Raw genomic sequence first — 13516 nt, 5'->3', positions numbered from 1 at the left:
TCACGTAGTCTCTTATACATATAACATATATACTCTGATATATATGGTGCATATATACAATATGTATATATACTATATGCATATATGCTATGAATATCGCATATGCACCATATATATACTATAATATATATCCTATACATATACCATATATACTATATATGTGTCACAAGGTCTCATATAACATATAGTATATATGCATATAGTATATATTATACATATAACATATATATTATATACGTGGTGTATAATGTTTTCATGGACGTCTCCATGTTTCCTAACATCATATGTGCACGACCCTCTCATATAAATTTGGCGGTCTGTGAGTCACGTGGTCTGCACATGATCTTACATCATCCATGCACGACCCTCTCAATTTCCCGGTCTACACCACGTGGTCTAGTCATCCTCTTTCCTCATCCTGCACTCTTAGAAAAATTTTTACTTTTTTGAAAAGTAAGAGCACTTTTCACTAGAAATGAAGTAATGGGAACTAAATCCAAAGTAAACTTTACTTTCAATAAAGTACGCGTTACTCTGGATTTAGTACCCATTACTTCATTTCGAGTAAAAAGTGCTCTTACTTTTCAAAAAAGTAAAAATTTTTCTAAGAGTGTGGTCTATTTTTAGCGCTATATGGCCTGGGATATACCTATATCCGGGCGAGTATAGCCGTAACATCGTATATGCATGACCTGCCAGTCACGTGGTCTTCTACGACGTGCTCTTCTACGACATCGTATATGCATGACCCTTAACATCGTATATGCACCGTCTACGACGTGCTCCATGCTCTTCTACGACGTGGTCTGTGCACGACCCCCCAAATTGGCGCGACCTTATACCTCACCTCTACTACTACTGTGTCCCTTGTTAGAGAATAGAGATCAAATGATAGGGATATGCCTCACCTCATCTCCCATAGAACCATATCACAGTAAAAAATAATGTTACCCTTTTGAAAAGTAAGCGCACTTTTAACTCGATATCAAGTAAACTCTACTAAATCCAGAGTTATGTCAACTTAATTTAGGGTAAAGTTACCCTGAATTCAGTACAGCTGACTTGATATCGAGTTAAAAGTGCGCTTACTTTTCGAAAGGGTAACATTATTTTTTACTCTGATATTCTCGTATCTAATTCAACCTATTTTTGTATTGCACAGGACACCTGAAAGTTCTATCTGCAAGTATAAAATTATCTGAACAATAAAATATCAAATGCCCATTTTCTTTATTAGCATACGTGGCAATTTCTTATCAAAATCTATACAAGCTCTTTAACTAAATCCATAATACAGTGTCGGACAGATGTCTACGTCCACATAGTCGCGTCAATTTCATTTTCAAATTGTCACTGAACTACTGAACCAATTTTCATCATTGATATATCAAATTCTCACAAATTTAACGTAATTTCATAGCACATTATTAGTTTTCCGCTAAAAAATTTATTTTAGGCCAGAGATGTATTTTAATTCAAAATGAAAACAATTGGATGGACAAAAGTCAACGTCCAGTCAGAGAAAACATACAAAAAAAACTGTAATTTATAAGGAATGTTATAACAATTAATTTTTAATATTTGGTTGGGCCTCCGTTCGCTTTAAGGACGGCTTCAAGGCGTCGAGTCATTGAGTTTACCAAATTCTTGGTCACATCTTCAGAAATGGTTTCCCAAACTTCACGAATTCTGGATTTAAGGCCCGGAATTCCTGAAAAAGATTGTTTTCTTATTTCTCTTTCAATGTGGTCGCACAGATGCTCAATGGGATTCAAGTCTGGAGATTGGGGAGGCCATTCTAGCTTCGGAATTTTTTTTTCTTGAAGTATTCCATGGTGGACTTGGCAGAGTGTTTCGGATCGTTGTCTTGTTGGAAGGCAAATCGTCGTCCAAGTCCAAGTTTTCGAACAGATTCCTGGATATTACGGTCAAGTATTCCCTGGTACTTGTATTGGTCCATAATTCCGTCAATAAATTCCATTTTTCCTGCCCCACTTGAAGCCATGCATCCCCACACCATTACCGACCCGCCGCCGTGCTTAACTGTGGGGTTGAGATTTTTTGGATTCAAAGCTTCTTTTGGATATCTCCACACTCTACGACGCCCATCTGACCCAAAGACATTGAACTTTGACTCGTCAGTCCATAAAATATGTCCCAGAATGTTTGTGGCTTGGAAATGTGGTCTCTGGCAAACTTCACTCGTTTGGTTGCATTCCTCGGTACAATAAGAGGCTTCCGGACTGCTCTGTGGGATTTCAAATTTCCCTTATTCAGTGTTCTTTGGATGGTCATAGGACTAACCTGTTTGCCGAACATCTCCTTGATCTCGGTAGATAGCTTTGGAGCACTAAGTGAGGGTGTAACGTTGACTTTGTTGAGCACGTGGCGTACTTCTCGGTGAGCCAAAATCGGTTTTCGACCACTTCTGACCTTGTTTTGGACTGAACCATTAGCTCTAAAGTTCTTAATGATTGTCTGGATGGTTGTCCTTGCTAATTTATACTTGGTCCCTATTTGTCTCTGCGACAGCCCCCCTTTTTGTCCACCCTTCCAGTCCTGAATGACAAGATCTCGAATAGCGATAGGAATTTCCTTGCGTGTCGACGCCATCATATTTTTCTGGAAGAAAATTATTTAAAAATTAATGCGGCATATGTTATTGATAGATTTATTAAGTTACCTGATTTTATAAATTGGAGAGATTTTTGTTGTTGACAATTAAAGTGAAGTGGACGTAGACTTTTGTCCGCTCAAATTTCATCCTCTCTCGCTCTGCACTATGATTCTCAGTTTTCCCAGAATTTTCAGAAATAACTCATATGTTTTATGAAATTACGTTAAATTTGTGAGAATTTGATATATCAATGATGAAAATTGGTTCAGTAGTTCAGTGACAATTTGAAAATGAAATTGACGCGACTATGTGGACGTTGAGATCTGTCCGACACTGTATTCATTGCAAGTTTGCACAAAATTTTGACTCGAAAATTAATTTCCGAACGTTCCCACTTCCAGGGCAAGTATTATTTTATTCGTCTATATGAGTCACAAATTTGTTCCTATGCGAGCTCGGGCCCTCAATACTAAAATTTCGAAAATGTATTTCAACGGAATGAAAACCACAATAATTTAAATATTGAGGGCTAAATTGTGAATTTACTGATCTGGACTAATCAAATGTTCATTTTGGCTGCTTCCGTTAAAAATTCAGCTCCTCTTAATTCATAATTATTTGCTAAAATATATTCAAATTTCATTCTCAAAACTATACTCACTTTCCATGTAGGCAATAAATATAGTCTGGATTCTGCTTACTGCCCTCGTAAAACAACTCGTACTTCGTCAAGTCTGGGATATCCCTTTCCGAGTACATGTTGAAGGGACCCGCGCTGTCGTACAAACTGTACAAGTGGATGAATGGAACTTGCGCGACGGCAAGGGCAAGAAACGACGAGATAAGAATTGCTCGAAACATTTTTTAACTCGAGATTTCTTTAGTTATTTTTGATCGGAATTAAATTAATTGCAGCTGAAGTACTATCAATCCAATGAACGGGCAAATTATGAGCAAACACAGGGTGAGCAATCCCCTTTTATTCGCTTGGTTGCAACGCAATACAAATTAATTAATTGTCTATGTACTGATATCATGAGATAATTTATATCGAGCCATGTTCTATTAAAGTTCAAGTGTATCGCGTGTTTCTCACTTGGAACAAAGTTTGACTCCGTTTAACGGACGAACGAGTCGAGATGAAAGGTTGGTTCTTCCGCAATATTTTGGGGTGTTGGTCGTACATGATAAAACAACATGTCAATCATGCCGTTATTCATCATGCCAACCGTGTGACATACTAATTGTGACATAGTTTTATGCACGTAAAAAATCGCTGCACTTTGAAACTTGATGTTGTGATGGATCCTCATAATTGGAAGCTTGTTCCGACCCAGGGTTTAATTGTGATGGGGTTTCTGCCTTCCAAATCAGTATGACACTTTCGGTTCTGCTAAATTTGTATCGTTGGGATTTTACTGGGATTAACATACGTCAAATTTAATGAAATAAGTGAAACAATCTTCAGAAATCGATTGCACCAATTTGTACATTATTTCACAATTACATGAACTTTTGCATTTAATAATGTTACCCTCACCCGTAATCCAATTTTCGTCCCGCTTGGTAATTTTTGAATTTTACTGATTTTGTTTATCATGTTTATCGTGAGACATTTTTAAAATTTTGTTTATATTTTCGGAAAGTTCCTGATCATGAAAATAGTATGACATATTAATCCTTATCCTTTCGAAAAAATCAAAATTTGAGAAAAGTTTAGCTTAATGCTGGGCATCATAAAGGAACGATCAGTCAAGAAAATACACAAATCCGACTAAAATTGATTTTTTTGTGACAGTTTGAACAAGTATTCAAGAGCTCGAAAATCGGTACAATCAAATATTGAGCGAAAAAAATGGATTTCAGATTTTTTGAACACGGCTGAGAGACCAGAAGTTATATTAGAACAAATTAGAAAATGGATTTTATTCAAAATACAGGTTTAAAAATAAAACCATTCTAAGTTCGAAAGAGATTTGAAACTAGGACACATTTGCAAGAGCTTCGTAAGTTTGTGAATTTAATCTGCAAGGCGGCAATTACGAAACCCACGAATCCCGCATTAAAACCAAGTTTCTCGCCACAAAAATAAATGGCCTAAAGGGGTTATGTGTAGAGGGTGTGTGTGCTTTTTTTCAAATGCATATGTGCATTTTAAAAAAGTTGCTTTAATTTCAGAACAGCTCTGGAAATAATTTACCATCGGTTTGGTAGCATATTAACCGAGACTAAATGGTGCCATGCTCGCAATCTCTGTGATCGGGTAAAAAAATGTTACTGTTTTTCATTTCTTACCCTCGGTTGATATATCGCCACTGCCATTATTACTATGAGGTAGAATTCCATAGTAGCTCCAATAGTGTTTCCAATTTTTTTGGGTGTACATATCTAAATATATTTATACACGCAAAAATAAATATATAAATAAAATAAATATATAAATATACAGGCAAAAAATACCGTAATGCTGGCTATAGCCAAACAATTATATTACGTTGTTCATTTGTAATTTCCAAACCAAATTTTCGAAATTTATTCCCTCTGATTTTATCATTGGACTAGCCTATAAGCCCGTCTTAAAGACGGGCCGCTTTTAAGGTTGCTAACGAATTTTTTTAACGTGGGTAAGGAAATTTTTTGACGTTGCTAACGACTTTTTTTTACGTTGCTAACGATTTTTTTAACGTTGCTAAGGAATTTTTTTGACGTTGCTAAGGATTTTTTTAACGTTCCTAACGAATTTTTTTAACGTTCCTAACGATTTTTTTAAAAGTTGTTAACCAATTTTTTTACCGTTCCTAACGAAGTTTTTTAACGTTCCTAACGAATTTTTTAAAAGTTGCTAAGGAATTTTTTTAACGTTGCTAAGGAATTTTTTTAACGTTCCCAACGATTTTTTTAAAACTTGCTAAGGAATTTTTTTAACGTTGCCAAGGAATTTTTTTAACGTTGCTAAGGAATTTTTTCAACGTTCCTAACGAATTTTTATAAAGTTGCTAAGGAATTTTTTCAGCGTTCCTACCGAATTTTTTTAACGTTCCTAATGATTGTTTTAAAAGTTGCTAAGGAATTTTTTTAACGTTCCTAACCATTGTTTTAAAAGTTGGTAAGGAATTTGTTTAACGTTGCTTAGGGAACCATAATAAGAACCATAATAAGAACCATAATTAGAACCATAATAAGAACCATAATGGGAACCATAATAAGAACCATAATAAGAACCATAATAAGAACCATAATAAGAACCATAATAAGAAGCATAATGGGAACCATAGTAAGAACCATAATGGGAACCATAGTAAGAACCATAATAAGAACCATAATAAGAACCATAATAAGAACCATAATAAGAACCATAATAAGAACCATAATTAGAATCATAATAAGAACCAGAATAAGAACCAGAATAAGAACCGTAATAAGAACCATAATTAGAATCATAATAAGAACCAGAATAAGAACCAGAATAAGAACCATAATCATATGCCCAATTATGCTCAAAACTCGAATCATGATTGGTGCAGCTTGAATGCCAACCGCCAATCAGAAAGCCGGAATGTCACGGAAAATTTTCACGGGACGGACTTTTCGAAATTATAATATAGATTTGATTCCATGTCTTCCTCCTTATCTAATTAGTTAAATAATTTTCCTTCAATTTCAGAATTATGGACCTGTTAAATGATTGAAGTGTATCCGACATCTTGCGAAAATGCTTCCAGACAGATGTTGCAGTTTGGTCGAAAGAAAAAAAGCTGACTTCCTACCTCCCTAAGTAAGTCTGCGTATTCGAGTAAACCCAAAATTCCGACCGCATACAAAACTAACTGATGTATCTTTCAATTTAAATATTGTATCTAATTTTATGCAGTTTAATACACCCAGTTGACAATTGCTAATTATAAAGGTTAAAAAATCATAATTGAATTTCCTTATTAAGAGTTGATACCCCTTTATGGATCGACCATTTCAATCTGTCCCTCCCTCCAGGCGCGCATTAAAACTTCGAAAAATTCGACTTTTTCGAATTCTGTGGCCACCCGTATTGCGCTATAGTCCAAAATGTGGAAAATCTTAGCGAGGTTTTTTAACCTAAACTTTACCTCAAATATGCACGGAAATCGGTCCTAGCATTATGTTGACTATTATTAGTAATTCCAACCACCATGGTTTGCAATCCGTTCTGCGCAGAAAGGAACGGAATTTTGCGGAACGGAACAGCGCTTTTCTGAAACTTTAAAAATCCGTGCGGCACGGATATGATCTATCCTGCGGAATATATTCCGCTGATTCCTGGCGGAACTGCGGAATTGCGTGGCTTAAATTCCGGATAATTTCGAAACAAATAAACCGTTGTAACGTTAGAAGTAGCTCACCCTGTAATAATGATTTTGGCATAATTTTACACCAATGGTGCAGAATAGGCGGATAATATAGTCGCACAATTTTGGTTTAATTTTGCATTAATAGTGCAGAATAGGCGAACACAATGTATACATAATTGTGATATAATTTTGTACCACTGGTGGAAAATAAACGAGGAAAATGAATTCAAAATTTTGACATAAAATCTTGACAAATTCTAGGTAAAAATAATAGTTATTTCTTCCGGCTCTTATGCACTTTTCGTGCATTTTGCATCTGTTCCTTCAATTGTTTGGCACCATTGTGAGTCGCCGATTGTTCGATATCAGTGGTGCTAATAAGTCCGTCACAAATGCCAATAACTCGCTATAGTTAGCATCAATTGATGCAAATGAGTCGTTAACAGACAGACAGACAGACAGACAGACAGACAGACAGACAGACAGACGGACAAGAGGAATTCAATAGCTCCCGTGCTACGCAGGGTGAGCTAATAAGCGATGGAATTTTAATCAGGGTAAGGAAACCCTGGGATTTTGCTATTGAAAACCCCGGGGTATTACCTGGGTTTTGCGGGTGGTCGGGGTAGTTGGGGTTTTGGGGGCAAACTGAGCCAGTATCCCATGTATTCAGGATTTCTAAGTTATGAAAACAATCTGCTTTTGCAGTAATGTCACAACAAACCAGCTTATTAATTCAATTTTAATAGCTAATTAGCTTGTATAATTGTAAATAATGCCCTGTTGTCATATATTTTGCACTTAATTAAATTTGAAAACCCCGACTACCTCGACTACCCCGACTACCCGTGGGTATTGCTCAAATTTGCTACCCAAAACCCACCAAAACCCGCAATACCCCAAAAACCCGGGGTAGCATACCCTGATTAAAATCACTGACTCCTCTCACTTATCCTAATTCACAAGCAGAAGCTGTACGGTACATATTCTCTACATATTTATCGTGATGGGAAGTAGTCATGATGTGACCTGCTATGTGACGTTCATACCGGGTTGGTCATGAATTAGAATTCGAAGTACAGATACATACACTACAAATGGCAAAAAATATTTGTATCGCAAATACATTTCTGAAAAATTTTCCAAAGTATATTACAAAGTTCACTACACATTGTATTTCATCGAAAATATAAAATACTGTATTTTTCATACATTTTAAAATACACAAAGTTTTAAATGCCAAAATCCGGGGAAGTGAAATCGACAATACATATTCTAAATTATCAGAAATTCTTATTCAGAATAAGTAATAAAGTACACATAAAAGTACTAAAATACTACCAAATACTAAGGATAAGTACTAAATCCGTCGGAACGGAATTGCGTCAGAATTTTCCTAAACGGTGTTAAAATCCACATGCTCTGATCCGGCCGGAATAAACTATCATTTCGTTCCGTCGGAAAATTATCCCTTCCGGATGCCATATGTAATTCCAACACAATTATGCTCATCATTTATGCTTGCGTTTCCAAATTTTGTTATTTATTTACTTAATGCCCATAAATCATTTCACAGCCGTAATGCAACTAAATATTTAATTATTGACGAATATGAATACGTATTTTAAGGAATGTCCTGCACACCACCAAATGGTAAGTACCTAGTGAAATGGACACATACACTGCAAAAAATCTGGTGTAAATTTTACACCGCGCGGGGTGCATATGTGGCTACACCGGCATGGTGTTAATATTTGTCACCGCGTGGTTATAAAACTGTCACCGTCTGGTGACAATTTGTCACCATGGGGTTGCAATTTTACACTAGACGGTGAGAATTTATCACCAAATGGTGTAGCCACATATCGACACCGCTGTTTTGCTAATATTTTTTGTATTTCATAACTTGAGATATTTTTGTGACTTTTCGACTTAATCTCTTGGGATTTGTTTCGTCTGAAAACTTACCCAATATTTTAAAATATCCCAGCTCAAAGTGTCTAATCATATTCAAGTTCACAAACCTCTTTGGAGCATACAACATTGGGAATGTCAGCGAATATCCTGTCACCCAGCCGATTAGAAATGTGACGATGAAAACTTTTCTCTCCGAATTGACACCATCAGATGATTTGAATCACGTCCACCACCAGAATAACAACTATGCCCGATATTACGGTAACTTTCACCTTATCCCGCACGAATTATTTCCTTCCCATATCATAGAAAAATGGCTTAAATTCAAATATGGCTAACAATTGTAGATTTCAAAACATCAGTTTAACTCCCGACCGTAGAAACATTTTTTTAAGAAAGTTGACCAGCGACCTTGATTGATTGATTGATCGTTTCTATTAAAGGAGTCGTATGAGCGTCAGCACAAGTGCTGGTTTTCAGCTCAGGACTCCGGAAGACAAAATTTCGAATATAAATTTGCAAAACATAATTATTAAACTAATTAGCTACGTTCTATGGATTAATAATAACTATGGGTCATTTACTCGTAAATAATTATTTAAAAAAATTAATTACTATAGTAATTAATTTCTTCACATTGTCACAAGAATATGTCATTTTGTGGAAATCCAACTTTCGGTAGGTCATTCCATAGTTTCTACGTGCGGTAAAGAAGGGATCTCTTCATGGATCTCTTCATCATCAACCCGTAATAAATTATAACAAAACAATTACCAACAAGGAGTTTTTCCATACTGTTAATAAATAATTGACAAAATATCCACTAGAAAATCTTTCTGAACACAATTTCCTGGAAATCAGCTATACAAAAAGGTCCCTGACATTTACACGCACATACATAAGTACAGATTTACGTATTATTCACATAACCACAATATACACAATAAGTTTGGGCAGCAGTAATATTGCACGTCTTCGACTCGATCATAACAAATCAATCAAATTCTTTATAAATCCGTCAGCCCTCATAATAAAATCAAGACTCCAATCAATTCACAATCTCCAAGAAAGCCTCCGGGGCAGACGATGTCACATACACGTAAATAGAGATCAATGCCTCGAATCATTTTTTTGTAACTTTAGCCTTGCAGAATTAATGTGTGGCTTAATTTTGCATTAATATACGAATACATATCTCAAGTGTCATCTTTATACCTTGTATGTACATGCACAAATTTTCATGAACATGTAACATTTCGTATCACTACTGCAGCAGGATATAAATATTATTTTCACATCAAGTCAAATCAACTCCAGAGTTGTGTACGCCGTGCATTTTATTTCGCCGGCAAGACCAGTCAACATCCACCTTTCTGAAGTTTTGATCATCATGTTTGCCTTCAATTTTCTTTTGATTTTAATATTTTTGGAAGGGTTGAAATTTGGCCGATTGGTGAGTCCCACTCAAAGTCTCAATATTTTATACATAAATAGATTTTCATCTAAAAATTGACATACTGGCCATAATCCTTACAAACATATTCAGTTTAATTGCCAAACAATTTTCCATGCACGCAAAAAATGCCGTGTTATGTAGTTATCACCGCGTGGTGTATATACGGGACTTCGCCGACGTGGTATTAGATTTTACATCGCCTTGTGATAATACGGACACCATGGGGTTATAAGTTTTACACGTATCATGCATGCACACCGCGCGGTGTTTTGCAGTGTATATTTAATGTCGTTACACAATAGTCGTTACACACTTGTTGCTGATCAATAAGCTAATAAACCGTTGCAAACGAAATGTAGCAAAGGGGTGAAAACACACATAAATGTCCTTGTGGCACACCCACATCGTCTGCCATTACTTTCCCGTCATTTGCCCCAATTATCTCACATTACCCCACGTCTCATTTCGCCCCGTTTCGACATAACTCCCGCGTACTTTGAACGTACACGACTATACCTTTCGATAGACACCCCACATGGCATAATTCAAGTGGCGTCGTCTAAACGGTCACACGGTCATCGTACGTCAAAACCATGTCGATTTTCGAAATCCCCGTCCCAAAATACGTCTAAAACAGTCGAAACAAAAAATTCGACACCTATTCGACACGGCGTCGTCGCCATGGCGCCGTGACCTTAATACCTACAATGCCCATCTTCGAACTCATCCATACTTTAAAAATTAGAAATACTTTGGCGCAAACCGCATCTCGATATTCGCATCCGTTCTAAAGTTATCGTGGATACGGACAGACAGACAGACGGACAGACGGACAGACAGGCGGACAGACAGACAAGACATTCCCATAAAGGGGTATTCACCCCTTAATAATTAACCCCCAAATTAAGGGACAGATTTTTCATAAATCCATAAATTCCGCCAGAACCATCCGTAATTAAACCGAGTATTAAATACCTTTCCAGGTCCAAGGTACGCTCACGGATGATTTGAACGATGACGAAACCCTTCCTCAAAATCTGAATGATCACTTCGAACGCGTGAGTAAAATTTCAAACAGGATGTTCACCCTTGAATTCGACTTAAAAATTCAACTTTTGACTATTTCTCAAGGTGGTCAGCCATTTAGAAAAAATCCCCACGAAGGTTGATTTTGCCGCTTTGGAGGCCAGATTTCACGAGAAATTGAAACGTTTAGAAGCCGCTAATGATGTAATGAAACTGCCAACACGCATAAACAAATTTGTAATATGGAATTTGAGTAAATAATTTGCAACTTACTTCATTTTACAGTCAAACTTAAACGAGACATGCAAGTTTGTAGTAGAGCTTCAACTGGAACAGGCCGCCATCTTGGCAGATATCAGATCCACGAGTTCCAGGATGTCTCAAAACATTAGCGCCATCTTGACGGAGTTTGTGTCCTTGAAAAATAAAGTACGTACGGTTTATGAAGCTGTAAATTTTAATTTTGCAATGGAAAATTTGCAACACAAATTGTAGTATTAGCAATTCGAAAATTTCCACGATTCCTTCCCGAAATAGCTGCAAATTCATAAAAAATTAGTTTTACTCGAAGTGGTATCAATTTCGCTTTTAGCTATTTACAATTCTCTCCGAACTTTCAAAACTTTCGCGCACTGTTCGTACGGAATTCACACAAAAAATTCTAAATCTCATGCTACAATTTACATCCAGGTTGACTTTGAAACAGCGAAACATTCCTCAAAATGTGGGGATGATGCCGGCCTGGCAGACACTAGATTTCGCTCTAAAAAAGTAACCACCTAAGTATCAACTTGCTTTCAGAATTAAAATCAATTAATTAATTTGACAATGACTCAGCTGGTCTGTGACAATGAGTGGGTCATAATTCAAAGAAGGGGTACCCCAACTCCGCTAGGGAAGGAAAGGACGGATTTTGAAAGAATTTGGGAAGTTTATGAAAATGGATTTGGCAGCCTTGACGGAGATTTCTGGCTCGGTACAAATTTCAATTTTGTGCAAATTTTCTTAGCACAACCTAATTGTGCTTAATCCTAAATGCAATGTATGTATGTAGGTTTAGAAACCATTCTTGGCCTCACGTTGGAAGGATATACACAGTTACGCGTGGACCTCGAAGACTGGGAGGGGAAGAAGTACGCGATGTATGACGTCTTCAGAGTTGCTGATGCCCAGGAGAAGTACAACTTAACGGTGGATGGATACTGGGGAACGGCAGGTGAATGATTGCCAATGCTGCCTAAAATTTGTGTAGCGGGTCACGTTACGTGTGATGGATACGCCAACCAAGCTATGATACCGAGATCCGGAAGAGCGGTTTACAATTGACCTGTCGACAAAATATTAATGGATTTTTCTACGACACGTTTTATACATCTACGTTAGGTTAGGAGTGGTCAGAATAAACGTCGACGTTGAGTTGTTGACGAGTCCGTTGTCGACAAGACTACTGTCGACTAAAAATACTTCGACATTGCACTTGTCAACCCCTATTGACCAACCTTATGCCAGCATACCAATTGTGGAACGAAAATCCCTATAGATCTTGGAACATTAATTAGAAAATCATAGAACTGATTTGTACAATGTGTAGAAAACTCAATTATTAAGTAGCGCAAGCTACTTTATGCGATCGGTTAGTTAGTCTGTCTGTCTGTCTGTCTGTCCGTCTGTCTGTCTGTCTGTCTGTCTGTCAACACTATATGTTCAGATTCCTAATATGTATAAATATTTAGGAATTCTGTCTTTTGTAGTTATGTAAAATGTGAAACTAGTTCAATCCGGATTTATGCGGATTGAACGTAGTTTACATATTTAGTTTGCATTAATGTTGCAGTAAAGGCATGCAAATCAATGTTTGTCTGCACGGAATTGTGAAAGCGGCGGAAGTTATGCACGTTGCACCACTGCTACAGATTGTAAACTCATCTTACGCAGATGAGTTATCCAGTTTTGTAGTTTGTAGAAATTGTAGCATTTAATGATATGCATGCATTTGTTCTAATGTTGAACAAACAAAGTTATGTATGTAAATAATCCAGTTTTTTCTGGAAAGAACTGGAAATACCAGTTTATTTTTAGCTGGAAAAGAGAATGTAAGATTTAGCATACACGGGGTCGTGTCGGTCCGACCTGCAGTATAAAAGTAGCCACGGTCGAGACGCGAGCTAACATCCA

At 36.8% G+C, this 13516-nt stretch overlaps 2 protein-coding genes across 3 annotated transcripts; both read left to right on the top strand.

The window, feature by feature from the left end:
- The first annotated feature begins 10209 nt into the window (after nt 1-10209).
- Nucleotides 10210-11842, top strand: LOC118435917. Its single transcript, XM_035852440.1, has 5 exons — nt 10210-10312; nt 11299-11373; nt 11447-11545; nt 11627-11770; nt 11837-11842. The coding sequence occupies exons 1-5, from the start codon at nt 10250-10252 to the stop codon at nt 11840-11842; spliced, it is 387 nt and encodes a 128-aa protein (XP_035708333.1). The 5' UTR covers nt 10210-10249.
- Nucleotides 11843-12069: 227 nt separating this feature from the next.
- On the top strand, nt 12070-12966 carry LOC118435820 (angiopoietin-related protein 4-like). Of its 2 annotated transcripts, XR_004835020.1 has the most exons (3): nt 12070-12112; nt 12179-12317; nt 12396-12966. XR_004835020.1 is itself a non-coding variant. In XM_035852260.1 (2 exons), the coding sequence occupies exons 1-2, from the start codon at nt 12170-12172 to the stop codon at nt 12563-12565; spliced, it is 318 nt and encodes a 105-aa protein (XP_035708153.1). In that variant the 5' UTR covers nt 12084-12169; the 3' UTR covers nt 12566-12966. The 2 variants fall into 2 exon arrangements, 1 of the variants encoding a protein (XP_035708153.1); XM_035852260.1 differs by having other exon boundaries at nt 12084-12317.
- Nucleotides 12967-13516: the final 550 nt, after the last annotated feature.

Source organism: Folsomia candida, unplaced genomic scaffold, assembly GCF_002217175.1.
Source record: "Folsomia candida strain VU population unplaced genomic scaffold, ASM221717v1 Fcan01_Sc005, whole genome shotgun sequence".
In the NCBI taxonomy this organism is placed as follows: domain Eukaryota; kingdom Metazoa; phylum Arthropoda; class Collembola; order Entomobryomorpha; family Isotomidae; genus Folsomia; species Folsomia candida.
Note: the sequence above shows the minus strand (reverse complement) of the source record. Positions and strands in the feature narration are given on the sequence as shown.

Coding starts and splice junctions, on each gene's coding strand:
- LOC118435917 (XM_035852440.1), top strand. CDS start 10,250: ATGTTTGCCTTCAATTTTCTTTTGATTTTAATATTTTTGGAAGGGTTG. Junction 10,313..11,298: donor GGTTGAAATTTGGCCGATTG/GTGAGTCCCACT, acceptor ATACCTTTCCAG/GTCCAAGGTACGCTCACGGA. Junction 11,374..11,446: donor TGAATGATCACTTCGAACGC/GTGAGTAAAATT, acceptor CTATTTCTCAAG/GTGGTCAGCCATTTAGAAAA.
- LOC118435820 (XM_035852260.1), top strand. CDS start 12,170: ATGACTCAGCTGGTCTGTGACAATGAGTGGGTCATAATTCAAAGAAGG. Junction 12,318..12,395: donor TGACGGAGATTTCTGGCTCG/GTACAAATTTCA, acceptor GTATGTATGTAG/GTTTAGAAACCATTCTTGGC.